Source organism: Mastigoproctus giganteus, chromosome 11, assembly GCF_048544385.1.
Source record: "Mastigoproctus giganteus isolate SK-2022 chromosome 11, ASM4854438v1, whole genome shotgun sequence".
In the NCBI taxonomy this organism is placed as follows: Eukaryota; Metazoa; Arthropoda; class Arachnida; order Uropygi; family Thelyphonidae; genus Mastigoproctus; species Mastigoproctus giganteus.
In genome coordinates, this window is record NC_143585.1 from 34483729 (window position 1) to 34503704 (window position 19976).

Genomic DNA, 19976 nt, shown 5'->3' on the forward strand with positions numbered 1-19976 from the left:
CCTTCCTATCCATGTCATAAGTACAGAAAGGATAGGAAGGGAGGAGGGGTTATGTTATTAGTTAAAAAACACATAAAATCTAAGGAAGTGCAGCCAGTTGACGTGGGTGACCAGTGCATTGTTGAGTCAGTTTCGTGTGACATAAGCACTGGGAAAGCAAAATTGAGTAAAAGTGTGTTATAGGCCTAATGCAATTACTTCTGCTCTTTCTAAAGTAATGGAAAAATCAATTAACCGCCAACTCTTAAACTACCTAGAAACCTGTCTGATCAATGATCGCCAGTTTGGATTCCGTCAGTGTCGATCCATTGGTGATATTCTGGCTTATGTTACCCATTTATGGACAAATTCAATGGAAAAGTTTGGTGAAACACAAGCAGTTGCTCTTGACATCTCAAAGGCTTTTGATTGTGTTTGGCATAAAGGTCTTCTAAACAAGCTTTCATCTTATGGTTTGCCAACTGTTTTTTGTAACTGGTTATCCAGTTTTCTCTCTGATCGCTCACTGAGGGTGATAGTAGATGGCTTTCTGTCTTCTAACTTCTCCACTAATGCTGGTGTCCCCCAAGGTTCAGTTCTTTCCCCCACTCTTTTCCTCTTGTATATTAATGACCTTCTTTCATTGACTAGAAATCCTATCCATAGTTTTGCTGATGATAGCATGTTGCATTCCAGTTTGAGAAACCTTGCCCTGCTCAATCAGCTTCAACTTCTCAAATATCCGCTACCAATTCCTTAAATGCCGATCTCCAGTGGGGCAAAGACAACTTAGTTGATTTCAACCCTTCTAAAACTCAGTCTTGTCTTATATCTTGCAAAAAGAATTCTTCTGCTCCTATGCTTATCTTTGGTGACACTCCGATTTCTAGGCAAAATGATATATCTCTTTTGGGGATTACCCTGACTTCTAAGCTCTCTTTACACAAGCACATTACAAATATTGCTTCCTCTGCATCTAAAAATCTTGGTTTTTCTCTTTCACTCTAGGTGTTACTTTTCTTCCAAACATCTGCTCACTCTGTACAAATCCCAAATCTGGGGCGGTGCCCCAAAACCTATCTCAGGCTTCTAGATTCCATTCAGAAGAGGGCAATTAGGTTAATTAATGACTCATCTCTAACAGTGTCTCTCCACTCGCTGTCTCAAAGACGTACTGTTTTTGCTGCATGCCTTTTCTACAGATACTTCCACGGGCACTGTTCTTCTGAATTGGCTTCTATAATTCCCGCTCTCTCTTTCAAACCAGTCCAAACACATGCCGGTATCAGCCAACATCCGTTTACTGTCCAACTTCAAACTCACAGAACCAACTTTTCATCTTCCTTGTTTATTCATTCAACTGCCATTTTCTGGAAAAACCTAACGTCATACGTATTTCCTGAAAATTACAGTCTACAGAAGTTCAAGTCTAATGTCAACAAATATCTCCTTTCGTATTCTCAGCCTCCAACCTAAGCATAGTACTAAGTACTATAGGTTCTAATACCTCTCGTGTTTGGGGTTTTCGTTTAAAAAAAAAAAAAGACTAATGAGTACAACGAACAATTGTACAGAAAAATAGAATGGGCCAGTAAATCAGATTGTGTTATAATGGGGGATTTTAACTTTCCAGATATTGACTGGAGCTTGTGAGTTGATCACTCGCACACTAGCAAGACTTTTGTGGATTTATGGGATAATTTTTTTCTGCAGCAGCATGTTCGAGAGGCAACCAGAGAGTGTAATACACTTGATCTGGTTTTCATCAGTGATTATTTGTGCATTAAGGTTTGCAGATAAAAGAACCACTAGGTGGCAGTGAAGACAGTGTACCGATGTGGGATTTACTTAGAGATATAATTACCAACAGGGGGAAAGGGAAGGGTTTTTGCTTCCATAAAGGTAACTACAGTAATCTCAGACAGTTTTAAATTCTGTACAGTGGTACCAACTGATGATGTTATCAACAGCAAATTCTAAGTGGGAAGCATTCAAGGAACTAATCATGGTAGTAGGCTTTTCATACCAATTAAGTAATACTGTTCAAGTTTTAGGCCTAAATGGATGTCAAATGAACTAATGAGACCTTCGCGATGGAGAAGAAAAATGTATGAGATGCATATATATTATCAGGAAACACAAAAGCCTATGGCAGATATAAGCTGTCTTTAATCATGTCACAAAGGAGATTAGGCAAGCGAAGACAGATTACAAGAAATCTTTGGCAAAGGATGCTAAGAAAAACAGCAAGGACTTCTTTACTTATATAAACTCTAGAAGAAAGGGGGATGAAGCAGATTGCTCCACTTGATATCGATAGTTTGACTGTTGATGATTCTGTTCAGATAGCTGATAATCTGAATGAGTATTTTGCAGCTACATTCACTTTTGTTCCGGGGAAAATAATGGAGTCACTGGTTAAAGATGCATTACAGGTTCATCTAGACAAGACTGCAGTAATAATTCAGACATAGCATGGGTTTGTTAAGGGAAAGTCTTGTCTGAAAAATTTCATTGGATACTATGATGTGGTTACAAAAGAAATGGTTGCAAAAAATAATTTTGATATCATATACTTGGATTTCAGGAAAGCTTTCGACATTGTTGCACATGGAAGACTACTGTACAAATTGGAGCAGTGTGGCATTGACATCAAATTGCTGCTATGGATAAAGGGATGGTTGAGTGGAAAAAGACAGAGAGTGGTAATCAATGGACACTGCTCTTCATGGACTAATGTTATTAGGGGAGTCCCACAGAGTTCAGTGTTGGGCCCACTGTTGTTTTGTATATTTATCAATGATATTGATGAAGGTATATCAGGCTTAATGTCGAAGTTTGCAAATGATACAAAGTTGGCAGGGTTGTTAATGACAGTAATGGCAGTGTGCTACTGCAACAGGATCTAGAAAATTTGGGCAGATGGATTGAGAAGTGGCAACTGAAGTTTAACATTGACAAATGCAAAGTACTGCATGTGGGTAGAAATAACCCCAGAGAAACATACCAACTGTGTGGTACTACACTTAGGTTGGTAGAAAATGAAAAAAAAGATCTGGGAGTAATTGCACAGTCAGATATGTTGTTTTCTGAATAAAATAGCTGCCAGAGCAGGTCATGGGGTACTGTCAATGATATATAGGAATTTTGCTAGTAGGGAAAGGAGGCGATTATTTCTTTGGTTAGGCCACGTTTTGAGTACTGTATACATGTCTGAAAACCTCATTTTAGGAAGGATGTAGAGTTTGTTGAATGTACAAAGAGGAACAAGATTAGTGAGGGGGAACAAAGGGGTCCTCTTACCAAGAAAGGCTTAAGTTCTGAAAATTGCAGTGGCTTGAGACTAGGCACCTGCGAGGTGATCTACTTGAGGTGTATAAGGCCTTGAATGGTTTGAGCACGCTGAATTCTGATGGGATTCTTCTGCTTGCTCAGATTATGAACCCAAAGCAGCATAAATTCAAATTGAGGAAAGACAGTTGTAGAATAAATGTGTGGCAATTGGCCTTTAGCCAGCTGGTAGTTAATTGCTGAAACAACTTCCATTTGTTGTTGTGGAAGTTGATAGCTTAAATTCAAGGAGGAACTGGACAAACTTTTAGTGGGAATGGATGTGTGAAATTAGGTTTTTTTTGGCTAATGCTACATAAGCTCATATTTATTTATTTATTTTCATTTTTTTTAGGAGCATTAGCAACTAAGGCCATATTGCTCCGGGATATGCAGTGGTCGTTCCCTGACCTTTCCACATCCTCCGTATTTGGTGGTGACGGGCTTGAACCCCGATCTAATCAAGAAGCATGTGCTATGCACTGCTGCTCCTTCCCACCTGGCTACAGAGGCGCCCATAAACTCATACACTTGCTTTCTTGCATCACATGCCTCCATTACTACTACTACTACTCAATTTAAGCTACTTTTTGCTTTCTCAACAGTAGTTTTCACATCTGATCTTCTTATATCTTAACTTCTGCAAAGTTACATTTTGCAGGTCTCTGCTGTACACAATAATGTAAATCTTTTATTAAAAATAATACCTACTCGAAAATTTGTCCTTTGTAGCTTTCCTGACTTAATTTACACTGGCACTTTATTATTATCTTTGTATTTTATTATAAAACATTACTACAGTCACTTCCATTTTCTCTTCTGTTCTGACATCCATCTTTGCTCAAAATAACAGTGGTCAAGTGCCAAACTACAGAAGCATATGCATTTGAGTGGACCATGGTTTTGAGTGGACCCAAGTAACTGCTAAGTATGGTTAACAACTGTATTCAATGTAAAAATAATAACTGTGACTCCTCTCACCTAGTGTCGTGCCAGAATATAAATAAAATTTTTTCTCTTTTTACAAAGTCTTTATGTATTTAAATAATGTCACTACCTTTACTCCTTTTCACTGACACTACAATAAAAATGACAGTACAAAAATGACACTACAAAACCATTAAAGGAAAACAAAAATGTTTTATTGAAAGGGAAGAGAATAAGAACACGTTTGTATATTTACAGATATCACAACACAACAAATTCCTATTTCTAGTGCATATTTCAACATCAAATAATTTTATAACTGTTATTTACTTTATAACTCATAAAGCATGGTAACATATTTGTCAATAATTCACCTTCCTGTGTATTGAAATTAAATTTTTAAAATAAAACTGAATAAGTAAAAACAACATGCAAACAACTTCAATCTCAAATTTTCAATGGATGATATTATCAGTTATCATCTGGAGAATACTAAATTAGCCTGATGCAGCAGATTTGTCAATGCACAAGTATATCAAAACACACATTTGAGTGGTCTAATAGCTCTGACCACCAAATATAGTTAATGATAATATTCTTGTCAAATAACTAATTGTGCACTCCTCAGACCTACATGATTGTGCTAAAGTATGAATATCTATTTTTTTTAATATATCAAAAACAAAGAAATAAACCTGGCACAAAGAAATAGTATTCCAGCCCACCCAGATGACAACAGATAATACTATCCAGTTCCAACAATGAGACTGATGCTGTTTGCAAGTACTTTTTATTGTTATAATTAAAAAAATATTTTCAATGTATGGTAAATATGAATCAACAACAAATAACACTGGCATACATGATTTTTTGCTTACCGAACACTATGAGCACAGTTTTATTCCTTAATTGATGGGTGGAAAATAAAACAAATAAAAACACAAAAAAATTAAAAACAAATAAAATAAATAATAAGGGGAGTTGTTTGTTTGTTATTTGGTTTTTAGGAGCATTAGCAACTAAGGCCATATTGCTCCGGGATATGCAGTGGTCATTCCCTGACCTTTCCGCATCCTCCATATTTGGTGGTGATGGGCTCGAACCCCAGTCTAATCAAGAAGCGTATGCTATGCACTGCTGCTCCTTCCCACCTGGCTACGGAGGCACCTTAAGGGGAGATCTTGTATGAACAATTTGATTGGATAATATGATATGGTCACAAAGTAATTGGATATCATACACTTGGATTTCAGGAAAGTTTTGATACTGTTGCACATAAAAGACTGAGCTGTATAAATTGGAGCAGTGTGGCATTAAGGGCAAGCTGCTACTATGGATAAAGGAATGTTTGAGTGAGAGAAGACAGAGAGTTGTAAAAAATGGGCACTGCTCTTCGTGGACTAATGTTATGAGTGGAGTCCCCCAGGGTTCTGTGTTGGGTCCATTGTTGTTTTCTATATTTATCAATGATATTTATGAAGGCATATCAGGCTTAATGTTTAAGTTTGCTGATGATGCAAAGGTTGGCAAGGTAGTTAATTACAGTAATGAAGGTATGCTACTGCAATAAGATCTAGAATGCTAATGCTAGAGGCGCCTCCGTAGCCAGGTGGGAAGGAGCAGCAGTGCGTAGCACACGCTTCTTGATTAGACCGGAGTTCGAGCCTGTCACCACCAAATACGGAGCATGCGGAAAGGTCAGGGAATGACCACCGCACCGGAGCAATATGGCCTTAGTTGCTAATGCTCTTAAAAAAAACCAAATAACAAATAATAGCTAATGCTAGAAAAGTTAGCCAGATGAGCTGAGAAATGGCAAATGAAGTTTAACATTGAAAAATGCAAAGTATTGCATGTGGGTAGCAGTAACTCCAGAGTAATGTACCAACTGTGTGGTATTACACTCAGAGTAGTGGAGAATGAAAAAGACCTGGGGGGGGGAGGTAACTGTGCAGTCTGATATGAAGTTTTCTGAGCAGTGCTGACAGGCTGCCGGAGCAGCTGATGGGGTCTTGTCAATGATATACAGGAATTTTTCTAGTAGGAATACAATAGGTAATTATCCCATTGTATAAGACAATGGTCTGGTCATATCTTGAATACGCATTCAGGTCTGGAGGCCCCATTTTAGGAAGGATGTAGAGCTGCTGGAACGAGTACAGAAAAGGGCAATGAGATTGGTGAGGGGAACAAAAGGGCACTCTAACCAAGAAAGGCTTCAGTTCTGCAAATTGCAAAATCTGGAGACTAGGCACCTGTGATGTGATCTGACTGGGATTTATAAAGCCTTGAATGTTTCCAGCAGATTTAATGCTGATGGGATTCTTCCTCTTGCTCAGATTACGAACCTGAGAGGGTATAAACTCAAATTGAGGAAAGGCAGTTGTAGAATAGATGTGCGGAAGTTTGCCTTTAGCAAAGAACATAGCATTTGAAAGAAAAAGAAAGTAGCATTTGAACCTCTGGTAGATCCAAATAAAGTTTTGCTTCCACCACTCCACATAAAACTGGGGCTCACGAAAAATTCGTGAAGGTTTTGGAAGTGAAGAGTCCTATATTCTCATACTTGCAAGAGAAATTCCCAAGACTTAGTACAGAAAAGATTAAGGCAGGTGTTTTCATTGGTCTGCAAATAAGGCAACTTTTCAAAGATGAACAGTTTGAATGTGTTCTTAGTGCTAGCGAGAAATCAGCGTGGAAAGCCTTTTGAAATGTTTCGACTGGTTTTCTAGGAAATGTTAAAGCTGGTAACTACAGGTAGCTAGTGGAAGATCTCATTACTTCTTACGAAAAACTGGAGTGCAACATGTCATTGAAGATGCATTTCTTGCACTCACCTGGATTTCTTCCTGCCAAACTGTGGTGCCATCACCGACAAACATGGTGAGTGCCTCCATCAAGACATCACAGTGATGGAACAAAGATACAAAAGCAAATGAAGTGCCATCATATTAGCCAATTATCACTGGATGGTGAAAAGAGAGCACCCGAAGCTGAATACAAGCAAAAGGTGAAAAGGTCCAGTGTTTGATACAGGTATGTTCGTAGCTACATCTTACTGCCATATAAATAAAAAATACCTTGTATAAATAGAAAAAAACTACTTTTTTTTTAAAACAAATGCCAATTTGCCATTTTAAGCACTATTTCCATGTTTAGCACCCCAAAATCTATAAAGTAAACTTTCTTTCATGCCCGTAACACGATATGACCCAAAATTTGTTGTTCAGTGTTATAGGGCAGCGATCTTTTCTTCATATGAGTTATTTTAAAAATAAACAATATCTCAAGATCAACCCATCACAATTTGTTTATAAGTGTATCTCTATCTACTTTTTACAAACAAAAAAGCATGATATTTAATATTAATATACAAACAAATTTTGTAATATCTACAAAAACTTGGATATTTATTTTAGGGAAGATGTCTGTGTGTTGTTTTTCTCTGCACTGTGATGAACCATAATATGCTTTGTAATCAACCAGTCAATTACTTGCCAGTCCCTATTATAGAGTCTCTTCATAATAATCTACAGAGAATTTCAACAGGTTTCATGTTTCTTATTCAGCAGAAATCTGATACCACAACGTCATACTTGGAGTGATGTCATCCAGTGCCATGCTGTAAGTCTAATGAGCAGGTGCACAATTACAACATGGCAAAGCAAGAGAAGTGCTGCAAACCACCATCACAAAAATGCATTTGCTATACTTGTGTTGGTCTCTCAAAAAAAAAATAATAATAATAAATAAAATGAAATAAAAACCAGATCAGCCTTGAATCACCTTTGTAGTTTTGATGAATCACATTAAAACTATGTTATCCAAGATAACAGACACTGGCAGTGCTAATCTAAGATGCACCCTTGGTGAAGAGCTTTCTTAAATTGGTGCCAGTTCTGAAATACTACCTGAAAAGGAGAAAATCTGGGCAATTGCCCAGTTTGTCCATACTTAACACACCAGCCCTGATGATATATATCCATTTAGATAAATTAAGTATAGCTAAATACTCTAAAACATAATATCTTGAAGCAATCTGATAAAACTAAATTAATGAAAAACATATTTACCTCAGTAAAACTGTCACTTTCCAATTCCAAATCATTAATCTTGTGTTTTGTTCGTATTTCCATATCTGCAGCTAATGAAATAGAATCATTTGCAACTTCTATGTCTTTTAATACTGTACTGCTTTTGTTGTCAAATGAAATTGAAATACTAGTGTTTGCTGTAATGTTATTCAATGAATCTTTTGGTGATTTCTTGATGAAATTTTGGTGATCTTTTCCCACAAATAGAATTTCATCATGATTATCTTCCGATGAACCATCTTTTATATCACTACAATTCATAAATTTCTCACATTCTCCTGATATTTTGTCATCCGCATATGACATATTTGTCACTGTCAACTGCTCCTGACTAGAAGTACATGAAAGAATCCCAAAATTAGAATCATCGATATCACTGCTCACTGGTTTAATTCTGCACAATTTTTCAACTTTACATTTTTCGATGCCAATAACCATATCTGAATCCTGATACTGTTCTAATGTATTCTCTGTTTCAGCATTATTAACATTTGATTTCACATCAGGATCCTTTAAAGGTGCTGTATTACTAATAGAATTTGAAGGTAATTCATCCATAATATCCATTTGTGATAAATTATGCTGTCCACTGTTTTTGAAGTATTTTTCAGAGCTACTTAAGCTGCTTGATGCATATTTGTCTTTTACAGTACTAATTTGAGAATTTGTCAATTTACTGTTTGCACTAAATGAATTAATTTCTGTTAGGTTTTTAATACCTTCATTTGTAGAAATGGCATCTTTAGATAACAAGTCAACATTCTTCACTACCCTTGAAGATCCATCCTTTTGTTCATGCTTTTTTAAGCTCTGTAATTGAACTGCTGGACAATCAGAAAAGCTAAAATTATTTTCTTTACCAACAGTACATCCTGGTGAAAGAAGTTTTTCAGGCAATTCTTCATCTTCACTGCTTGAATATTGTTTATCTGTTATAACTGAATTATCACCTTCAAAAGATTTGTTTTTACTAGATTTATCTAACAAAATGGAATCTATACTACTACAATCTAGAGCAAATCTCACAGTTTTTTTTGGCTTTTTCTTTTCTGACCAAAGATAATCTGAATTGCTAATTCCTTCTGATATATGATTTCCTGGATTAAGCTCATCAGTTAAAGTGGAATCACCAAGATTGAGTGACAGCAAATGTTGCAATGGATTTGGCATATTTTCTTTGTTCACATTTATCTCAAGTTCATTTTTTCTATCTTCTTTCATGCTATCTTTACACAAATCTTTGTAACCTGAAAAAAGTTATATCAGAATGAATAGACGATGTAAAGTGCTCATAGGACAAAGATTTAAGTGCCAGATAAGTGCATGTGAATAAAATAAAGCGTCCCATCAAGATATAATGTAAAACAAAAAAAAGTTTTGATGTTATATTGTGGTGCATCAAGTATACAAATAAAATTTTAATAACAGACACATGAAAAATTTATGCTCATATACTATACGTTGGAAGTGCAACTTCAATTCCCCCTCTCTAAAAGGTCACCTCCCCACTAAAAGAATTTTTAACCTTATACTTTTGGGTCCATACAAAGGTAAAGTTGTATTCAGAAAAGTAAAGCTATAAAGTTTGATATAATTTGAAAATTATATAAATTTTTTACATTCAATTTCTTTCTTGGAGACCCTTTGGTCTCTATCAATTGGAAAACTACCTTTCTAGAGAAACTAAAGTGTACTTGCCCAAGATGGAAACTGAATGAAAACAAGCATACCTCTTAAAATTGTTTCAATGCCCACTGAAAGGATAACTGGAATCCATTTGCTTCTGCTCATGAGCAAACTTTATTAATGATACGTTTTCTCTCGATTGTCTGCATGTTTTGAGAATGGCAAGAGATCCAGCAATCATCAACAAGAGATGGTGTGATCATCAAGAAAACAGTGCTGTGTCAACTGTGCTTGGCAGTTCCTATGCTGTGTGGTTTATTGTGAACAGGGGAGGATTCAATACTGACCCCTTTCAGACCTCCTCCAGTAGAAAACTAGGGACTGTAACATTTTGAAGCATATTTGGAATGTGGCATGTATCCATACCCATCTTAATTCAAAACTACATGCACTGCCACTTTTAGCATTAGTAGAGGCACATGATGCAAGAAAGCAAGCTTATACAGCATCAGCCAAAAAAAAAAAAAAAGCCTTCCCATTTCACCCATCCTTTCACTCTAAAAGTTTGTCCACTTCTTCCTTGAATTTATTTAAGCTATCAAACTTCCACAATGACAGATGGAAATTTGTTCCAGCAATCAACCACCTGCTGACTAAAAGCAAATTTCGGCACATATATTCTACAAACGTCTTTCCTCAATTTGAGTTTATGCCCCCTCAGTTGTGTAATCTGAGCAAGGGGAAGGATCTCATCAGCAATGAGCTTGCTCAAACAATTCAAACAATTCAAAGCCTTATACACCTCAATCAGATCACCTCGCAGGTGCCTAGTCTCCAGTTTGTACAACTTAAGCATTTCTTGGTAAGAGCAATTCTTTGTTCCCTCACCAATCTCATTGCCCTTCTCTGTACTCATTTCAGCAGCTCTACATCCTTCCTAAAATGAGGTCTCCAGACCTGTATGCAGTACTCAAGGTGTGGCCTAACCATTGCCTTATACAAAGGAATAACCATTTCCTTATCTCTGCTAGCAAAATTCCTGTTTATCATTGACAAGATCCCATGAGCTGCTCTGGCAGCCTATCTGCACCGCTCACAAAACTTCATTCATTCTCCATCCTGAGTGTTGTACCACAGTTGGTACGTCAGTCTGGGGTTACTGCTATGCACATGCAGTACTTTGCATTTGTCAATGTTAAACTTCAGTTGACACCTCGCAACCCATCTGCCCAACTTTTCTAGATCCTGTTTCAGTAGCGTACTGTCATTAAGAATCCTGCCAACCTTTCTATTGTCTACAAACTTGGACATAAGCCTGATATAACTATATTTATCAGTGATATCAATATCATTGATAAATATAGAAAACAACAAGGGGAACAGTATCAAATGCTTTCTTGAAATTCAAGTATATGATATCAAAATTATGTTTTACATCCAGTTCCTCTCTGACTACATCATAGCATCCAATCAAAGTGGTCAGACAAGACTTCCCCTTCACAAACCCATGCTGAGTTTAAACTACAGGGTTGTTAAAATTAAAGTTATCCCTATGTAGAGGGCTCTGGAATGAGTTCTAAGGCTTGTACTGAAGATAAATTTGGACAACGGGTGCAATAAAGAATGCACTCACCATTTATTGGAAAAAAAAATTAGTTACAAAATTTGTCACTATATGGTATGGAAATACAAATCACTCGGACAGCACTACAATTGTTCAATGTGTCCTCCATTTTGATCAACGACAGTTTCCGTTCGAAGAACAGCATTTTCTACAGCAGAACCTAACATGTCAACTAGAATAGACAGCACATGACAACTAATGCTGTCCTTCAGATCTGCCAGAGGTTGACATCCTTCTCGATACACCTGGTTCTTCAAAAAACCCCACAACCAGAAGTCACACAGGGTGAGGTCTGGTGATCAGGGTGGCCAAGGTGTCTGGAAACAATGGCTGACAACCCGTTCACAAATGGGTTATCAGCCATTTCTCATGCATGAATATGGTATCCTGAAGGCACCCACGTTGTTGCAGCTCTGGTATTGCGAAATCTGCCAACATTTCATATTGCTGTCCAGTGACGGAACAGGTGCGGGGACCAGTCGGTGTTACCTGTTCAAAAAACAGGTAATATGGCCCAATCATGAATGTGGCTGTAAATCCACACCAAACTGTCACTTTTGGAGAATGCAACAGGTCAATGGAATGTTCTTGTATAACTCGAGGGTTTTCTGTTGCCCAAATGCGACAGTTGTGCATATTCAATTTTCCATTTAGGCAGAAGTGGGCTTCATCACTCCAAAGGATGTTCCATGGCCAAGTGATATCCACTGTCATTTGTGCCAGAAACTGAAGTGCATGTGTGAAACAAATATCTGCATCACCATGCTTTAGCTGCCGTAGCATGTGCATCTTGTAACATAGTACTGCAACACCTGATGCATTAAAGTAGAATACAGCATATTCACTTCTGGATATGCTGTATTCCAGAAACAGCTGGCACACTTGCGCTACCACATGGAGATTGACTTGATAAATCCACGAGAGCCATAGCCACATCTTCAACACAAGAGGAGTCCACTCATTTTCGACCTCTACCTGGTTGAACACCAAGATGTCCTGTTGCTTCAAATTTCACAATCATTTTGCGGACAGCACAAACAGTGATAGGTCCATGCCTTATGGTTTCTGATGTGGAATTCTTTGGTAGCTGCAGCTGCATTGTTGCTGTTCTGATAGTACAGCTTCACTAATAGTGCCTTTTCCTGCAACGTTGTTGGCATTGCTGCTGCTGCTGCTGTAGTGCAGGCAAACATCTACTGTATGATTTTGAAGAGACTGCTTTGCTTTATACAGTGCTTTGCTTTATACCTGATGCATTTATAGAGCTGAGTAGTGGTGCTGTGACAATAACTTACGATTATGCAAATAATGTAAGTTATCTGCATAATCGTAACTAAGATAGTTACGCACCACAGTGACAAATTTTGTAACTAATTTTATTTCCCCAATAAATGGTGAGCGCATTCTTTATTGTACTTGTTGTCCAAATTTCTCTTTAGTATGAGCCTTAGAACTCACTCCAGAGAGACCTGTATAACTGCAGTCTTGTCTAGATAATCCTACTATACTTCTTTGACCAGTGTTGTCTGATAATTTATATGCATCCTATGCATTTTTATTCTCTGCCACGTGTCTCAATAGTTCATCTGACATCCATTTAGGCCTAAACTTTGAACAGTATTTCTTAGTTGGTATGAAAAGCCTAGTAGCTTCCAAGATTAATTCCTTAATTGCTTCCCATTTAGAATTTGTTGTTGGTAGCATTATTGGTTGGTTCTAGCATATAGAATTTAAAAACTGTCTGAGACCGCTGTAGTCACCTTTGTGAAAGCAAAACACTTTTGTTTACCCCTGATGGTAGTTACATCTTTAAGTAAATTCCACATCAGTATGCTGTGATCACTGCCACCTAGTGGTTCCTTTATCTGCAGATTCTTAACACATGAATAATCACTGCTAATAATCAGATCAAGAGTATTACTCCCTCTGGTTGGCTCATTAACATGCTGCTGTAGAAAATAATCATCCAATAAATCCACAAAAGTCTTGCTAGTGTGCAAATGACCAACAAATTCCAGTAAATATCTGGAAAGTTAAAATCCTCCATTATAAGACATTCTGATTTACTGGCCCACTCTATTTCTCTCTACAGTTGTTCGTTGTAATCATCAGAGTCATTAGGCCTATAACACAATCCTACCACCCTCATTTTTACTTTCCCAGTGCTTATGTCACACCAAACTGACTCAACGTTGCACTGTCCACCATGTAAACTGGATACAATGCCTTAGATTTTATGTTTCTTAAGTAACAGCATAACCCCTCCTCCCTTCCTATACTGTCTGTACACACTGTACTCCCCAAAAGCAGTCTTATGTATCTGTCCTACAACTATTTTCTTTCAATTTAATTGTCTCTCCTTATATTATATTGTATCACCCATCCTATCTTTCTATGGGACTGGTTGTATACAGTTGTTAAATCATGTTTATATGTTACAAAAAAAAAAAAAAAAGTAGTGAACTTGCTATTTTAATAATGAATGTGATCCCTTAGTGATTAGAAAACATCGTATTTGTCATGAACTGTCATCCTATATTTGCAAATAAAAGCAAACCCTTAGCCATAATTATGAGAGCTTCCTTGGACTCAGGGGAGGTACCCATAGACTGGAGATGTGCAAATGTGACCTCAATTCACAAAGGAGGATCAAAGGCTGAACAAGTAATTATAGACCCGTGAGTTTAACTTTTGTTCCAGGAACATTAATGAAGGCACTGGTTAAAGAAGCACTGCAGGATCATCTAGACAAGACTTCAGTTATAGCTCGGACACAGCATGGTTTTGTTAAGGGGAAGTCTTGCCTGACCAATTTGATTGGATACTATGATGCAGTCACAAAAGAACTAGATGAAGGGAATAACTCTGATATTATATACTTGGATCTTAGAAAGACTTTTGATACTGTTGCACATGGAAGACTGCTGCACAAATTGGAGCAGTGTGGCACTGGAGGCAAATTGCTGCTATGGATAAAGGGATGGTTGAGGGAGAAAAGACAGAGAGTGGTAATCAATGGACACTGCTCATCGTGGACTAATGTTATTAGTGGAGTCCTTCAGGGTTCAGTGTTGGGTCCATTATTGTTTTCTGTATTTATAAATAATATTGATGATGGTATATCAAGCTTAATGTCCAAGTTTGCAGACGATACAAAGGTTGACAGGGTTGTTAAGGACACTATTGATGCTATGCTGCTGCAACAGGATCCGGAAAGGTTGAGCAGATGGGCTGAGAGGTGGCAAATGAAGTTTAACATTGACATATGTAAAGTACTACATATGGGAAACAGCAACCCCAGAACAATGTATCAACTCTGTGGTACTACACTGACAGTGGTAGAGAATGAAAGGGACCTGGGGGTGGTTGTGCAGGCAGGTATGAAGTTCTCTGAGCAGTGCAGACGGGCTGCAAGAGTAGCACATGGTGTCTTGTCAATGATATACAAGAATTTTTCTAGCAGGGATAAGGAGGTGATTATTCCCTTGTATAAGGCAATGGTCAGGCCACACCTTGAGTACTGTATACAGGTCTGGAGGCAACATTTCAAGAAGGATGTAGAGCTGCTGTAACGAGTACAGAGAAGGGCAACAAGATTAGTGAATGGAACAAAAGGTTGCTCTTACGAAGAAAGGCTTAAGTTTTGCAAATTACAGTGTCTGGAGACTAGGCACCGGTGAGGTGATCTGATAGAGGTGTATAAAGCCTTGAATGGTTTGAGCATGCTCAATGCTGATGGGATTCTTCCTCTTGCTCGCAATAATCACCTGAGAGGGCATAAATTCAAATTGAGGAAAGACAGATGTAAGATAGTGTGCAGAAATTTGCCTTTAGCCAGCAGGTAGTTGGTTGGTGGAACAGACTTCCATCCCTTGTTGTGGAAGTTGATAGCCTAAATAAATTCAAGGCTCAGCTGGACAGGTATTTCAAATGAATGGAGGGGTGAAGTGGAAGTTTTTTTTTTTTTTTGCTGATGCTGCATAAGTTTGCTTTCTTGCATCATATGCCTCTACTAATGCTAATGCTAATGTTAATTATTTTGTATAGATATTTGGGGGGACTCCCCCAAATTATTTTAATCTATCCCCTCCCCCTGGGTATGTTTATGCATGTTGACACTTCCATGATATTCTCTAAGTTTCAGTTTAATTCTTTATTAGTTTTTAATAAAACTTTATTGTATTGCAAAACTGGATAAACCCAGAAAGGTTTAAAACTTCCCAAACTTAAAGTGGTACTGACTTTTCTTCATAAACGTAATATTAAAATGAATGGAATGAATAAAATTTAAAAGGATGCACAAACATGTCCTATATGTATAACAAATGATAATTCAGAAGTTATTAACAGCAGTTTGTGTAGTGAGCCAATAAAGTATGTGTACAGAAAGTGGTCAAAACAATATGGAATAAAAGTCTGTTTCTTGGTGGGGGAACCTACTCATTGGACTGACTAAATATTTCAAGGTGTGTTTATGGTGAATGTTACAACAATAATGTAAAAAAGGTTTATAACAGGATATGACATTTTCTGTCATGAGAGCAAAACCGTTCAGAATATAAATTTGTTTTTTGTCAATGGGTGTAGTATTTTTGATTGCAAAATTAACATTGTATTAACAGGTTTAATTATGCTTTTAATTTTCAGTGCTACAAAAAAAGCAACATTCAAATCTCCTTACCTGCTTGTAATAATGACCTCTGAGAACTTTTCTCATTGTGCCGTTCGATCAATTCTGTTTTTTGTGCAGTACCAGCAACATGTTTTAATATAGGTTTGCCAGTGCCATCGGTATTTTTGTGTATGACTCCCAAAGCAATATCCTGATTATCTACCAACCGATTTTTGGTATAGATTTTATCTACACTTTCAACAGAATCTAAAGTCTGATCAGTGAAGCCATTTGACTCATAATGATAATCATCCAGTCCAGTTTTTTCATCTGTATTACTACTGTTGCTGGTGGTAGAATTTTCCAAAGATGAATCATCACCATCATCACTTTCTTCCAAATCTTGACACATTCCTTTTCTTCGTCTTTCCTTCAATGCAGCACGCAATTCTTTTAGAAAACGGTCTCCCTTTTTATTTCTTTTCATTAGGACTAAATGAGAAATGTTGCACACTCCTAATTAATAAATAATAATAATCACTGATTCTGTGAACATAATAAAAGGCACCTAATAAAAAAGTGCAAATTTCATATTTTAATTTTATACCTTATCCTAATATATGATCCAAAAATTAAAACTTTTAAAATCCAGGATAAACTTCTGGTTGAATAACTTTGTTTTCAAAGAAAAATATCTCACACGACTGAATTAATTACTCATTAAAAATATATTGTAACACCATACTACAAGAGCAAATACCAAGAAAATCAAATGATAAATGTATGTTTTTTTTTTTTTTTAATAATAAAAAAAAAAACTACATACAAGCACATTCACAGTACCTCTGTAGCAAAAACCATAGCATTACTTGGTCCTCGAAAAATAAATCATAGGTGATGGATTGTAAATTTTATGGAGTGAATATATTATATGGGCAGGTAATAAATATACATAAATTTACTATATCTTGAACATCTAATGTAATATTACAATGATTCCTTAACTCATAGGGTAGTGCCTGAAGGTATATAATGTAATCGGCATGTTTTCACGTCACTCAGCTGCTTACATGACGTAATTTTTCCCCCTTCGTTTTTCATAAAGCGCACATCTATGAAGAATGTGGAATAATTAGGCTCTACTACTACAATTTAGAAATATTAGTAGTATATTCCGTATAGAAACTCGATTAGATAACACAAATATGCATCATTTACTTACTGAGCTATATGACATTCATTTCTTTTAAAATTTCTTCGTGCAATCAGCTAGTGGCGAAACCTGCCAAACTGTGTTACGCAATGAAAACTCTCCCTTCCAAAGATTCTATCTAATCTGTGACTCCAGCATAACTTCCTTTGATGTAACAATTTTTCTGATTATTTTTCACTAAATTTATTAAGAACACAAACTTTAGTCTAACTAGCTGCCAATCAGTTGATTCTGCAAAATCAGCTACAGCTTTTTTTTTTTTTTTTTTAAAGTTTATTTTTCTTTTGCAGTTATTACCAATAGTTGAATCCCAGAGGCTCACATCTGGTGAGTGTGGGCTTGGCACACCCAGGGTACTGAGCTAGATATCATCATTCTTCTCTTTCTTGGAGGTACCTCTCTCTCTCAGGGTAACTTGGAAATTTTTTTTGGCTGGTGCAGCGTAAGCCTCAGGCTTCTTTGCACTATATGGCTAATAATAATAATAATAATAATAATAATAATAATAATAATAATAATAATAATAATAATAATAATAATCGAGTGTGGCGCAGGATAAAGTCACTCGCGTTCAGGCCTTTAGGCACAGGGGGCCGGTTCGAAAAGTTGGAGACTGTCTCCCGAGCAAGACAGTGTAGAAAGTGGTGCTGTCTCCCGTAAGGCTACCGCAAGAAAAGGGCAAGACCATCCAGCCCCACCAACTGGAAGTGTTTCCTGCGCAACTGCGCTAGTGACCACCCAGGAAGAAGATAATGCCAACGCATGAAGTGGAGCATTGAAATGAATACATACATCATGTGAGCATACTATGAAATAATCAGGCTAGAGACCGATATGACAATGTACAGGTCGCGACTACATACCAAGTTGTTGGAACGATACTCAGATATTCAGGTCACTGAACAGCGATTAGCAGACCAAAGAAGGACCATCGTCACGAAGAACCTAATAGCTCCTGCCATCTTGGAAAAAATCAAGCAGGATGTCAGTGATCTCCTACAAAGCACAAAGAATATTGTCAATATGGAACCAGAGGAGGAACAGCATACCATGGAACCAGAAGAGGAACAGCAAGAAGAAATACAATCCAGAGTAGCTGAAGTGGAAAGAGACGATGTCATGCTATCCAGAATAGAAGACGAGTGGAAGAAGGCCCTAACAGATCGAAGGAATGTATACCCCACAAGAACCCACGTGAACCTAAGCAGAGGCCAAATAAAATCCTGCGGAGAGTAACAGACGCACCTCAATCCGCAAATAATGCCACATTACCTTGACAACAATGGTGCAACACTGGATGCTATCCACACGACCATACACTGTGCTACCGTAGCAGCCACTAGGATTAATGAAAAAGAAACGAGAGACCAGCAGCAGAAGAACCGAAAACAGAAGGAACCGCCAGCTTGGGAAAGAAGACTTCAGCAGAGCCAACTGACCTCACCCACCTAATGTACATGGATGACAGAATTAAGAGTCAAGATAGATCAGTTGACCTAGTGCCAACAGGGTAATAGAAGTAAGAAATTATATGGAAAGGTGAAGAGCATCCTCAAGAGAGACAGCGTCCACAGCAAACAGAAATCAGAGAATACTTGGACACACTGAAGCAGAACCTCCTCGCACTCAGCAAGGGACTACACCGATACAAAGAGATCTCCTAGAGGAAAATAAACAACCGAATTTTCAATGAGGACCAGAGAGCCTTCTACAGGAAACTGGGTGAAGATGAGAAATCAGGAAACGGACTACACGGAAGAAGACGATCGAGGAGTTCTGGGGAAATATCTGAAGCAGCGAAGTAAGATATAACAGCAGAGCACCCTGGATAGAAGTAGAACGGAAGAAAACCAAGCACATACAAGATATGAGAGAGTGGGAGATTCGAGAAGAAGAAATAAAACAGTCGATCAGGAACACCCACAACTGGCGAACCCCAGGAATTCATATCATCCACAACTACCGGTATAAGAAGCTCACCTGCACGCACAAGCACCTAGCAGAGCAGTTCACTCGCATGATGAGCAACCTGGAGACAGTCCCAAAGTTTCTCACTGAAGGAGTCACATATCTGAAGCCTAAAGATGAAGATACAAGAAACCGGCGAAATACAGACCAATCACATACCTCTCAACGATCTACAAGATCATGACCAGCTGTATAACCCAGAAGATATCAGACCATTCAGAGAGTCAGAACATAATGTATGGACAGCAGAAAGGATGCAAGAGGAGGAGCAGAGGATGTAAGGAGCAATTAACCATAGATACCGCAGTTATGGAGCGAGCCTTCAAGACGCACGCAACATATACATGGGCTACATCGATTACCGCAAGGTCTTCGACTCCGTACATCATAGCTGGCTAATAGAGACCCTGAAGGTTAATCGGATAGTGACAAACTTCCTAGGAGCAACAATGGCGAAATGGAGTACCACAATTAAGGTAGAGAACATCACAACCAGGCCAATCCCAATTAGAAGCGTAATCTTTCAGGGAGATGCTGTGAGCCCACTGTGGTTCTGTCTAGTACTCAACCAGCTATCCACCATGCTTAACGGCAGCAAGTATG

General features: G+C 37.7%; 1 protein-coding gene across 2 annotated transcripts in view; it reads right to left on the bottom strand.

Annotated features, from left to right (window-relative positions):
- Positions 1-17475, bottom strand: part of LOC150077888 (uncharacterized) — a 66300-nt gene extending 48825 nt beyond the window's left edge. The window contains exon 1 of one of the 2 annotated variants that reach the window (XM_090384859.1): positions 17415-17475. In XM_090384859.1, coding sequence (XP_090240985.1) covers positions 17415-17429 — 15 coding nt within the window. In that variant the 5' untranslated portion in view covers positions 17430-17475. Of the gene's footprint in view, positions 1-8309; positions 8472-17414 lie in introns of those variants that run through there. The other variant, XM_090384858.1, reaches the window with a different exon arrangement.
- Positions 17476-19976: the final 2501 nt, after the last annotated feature.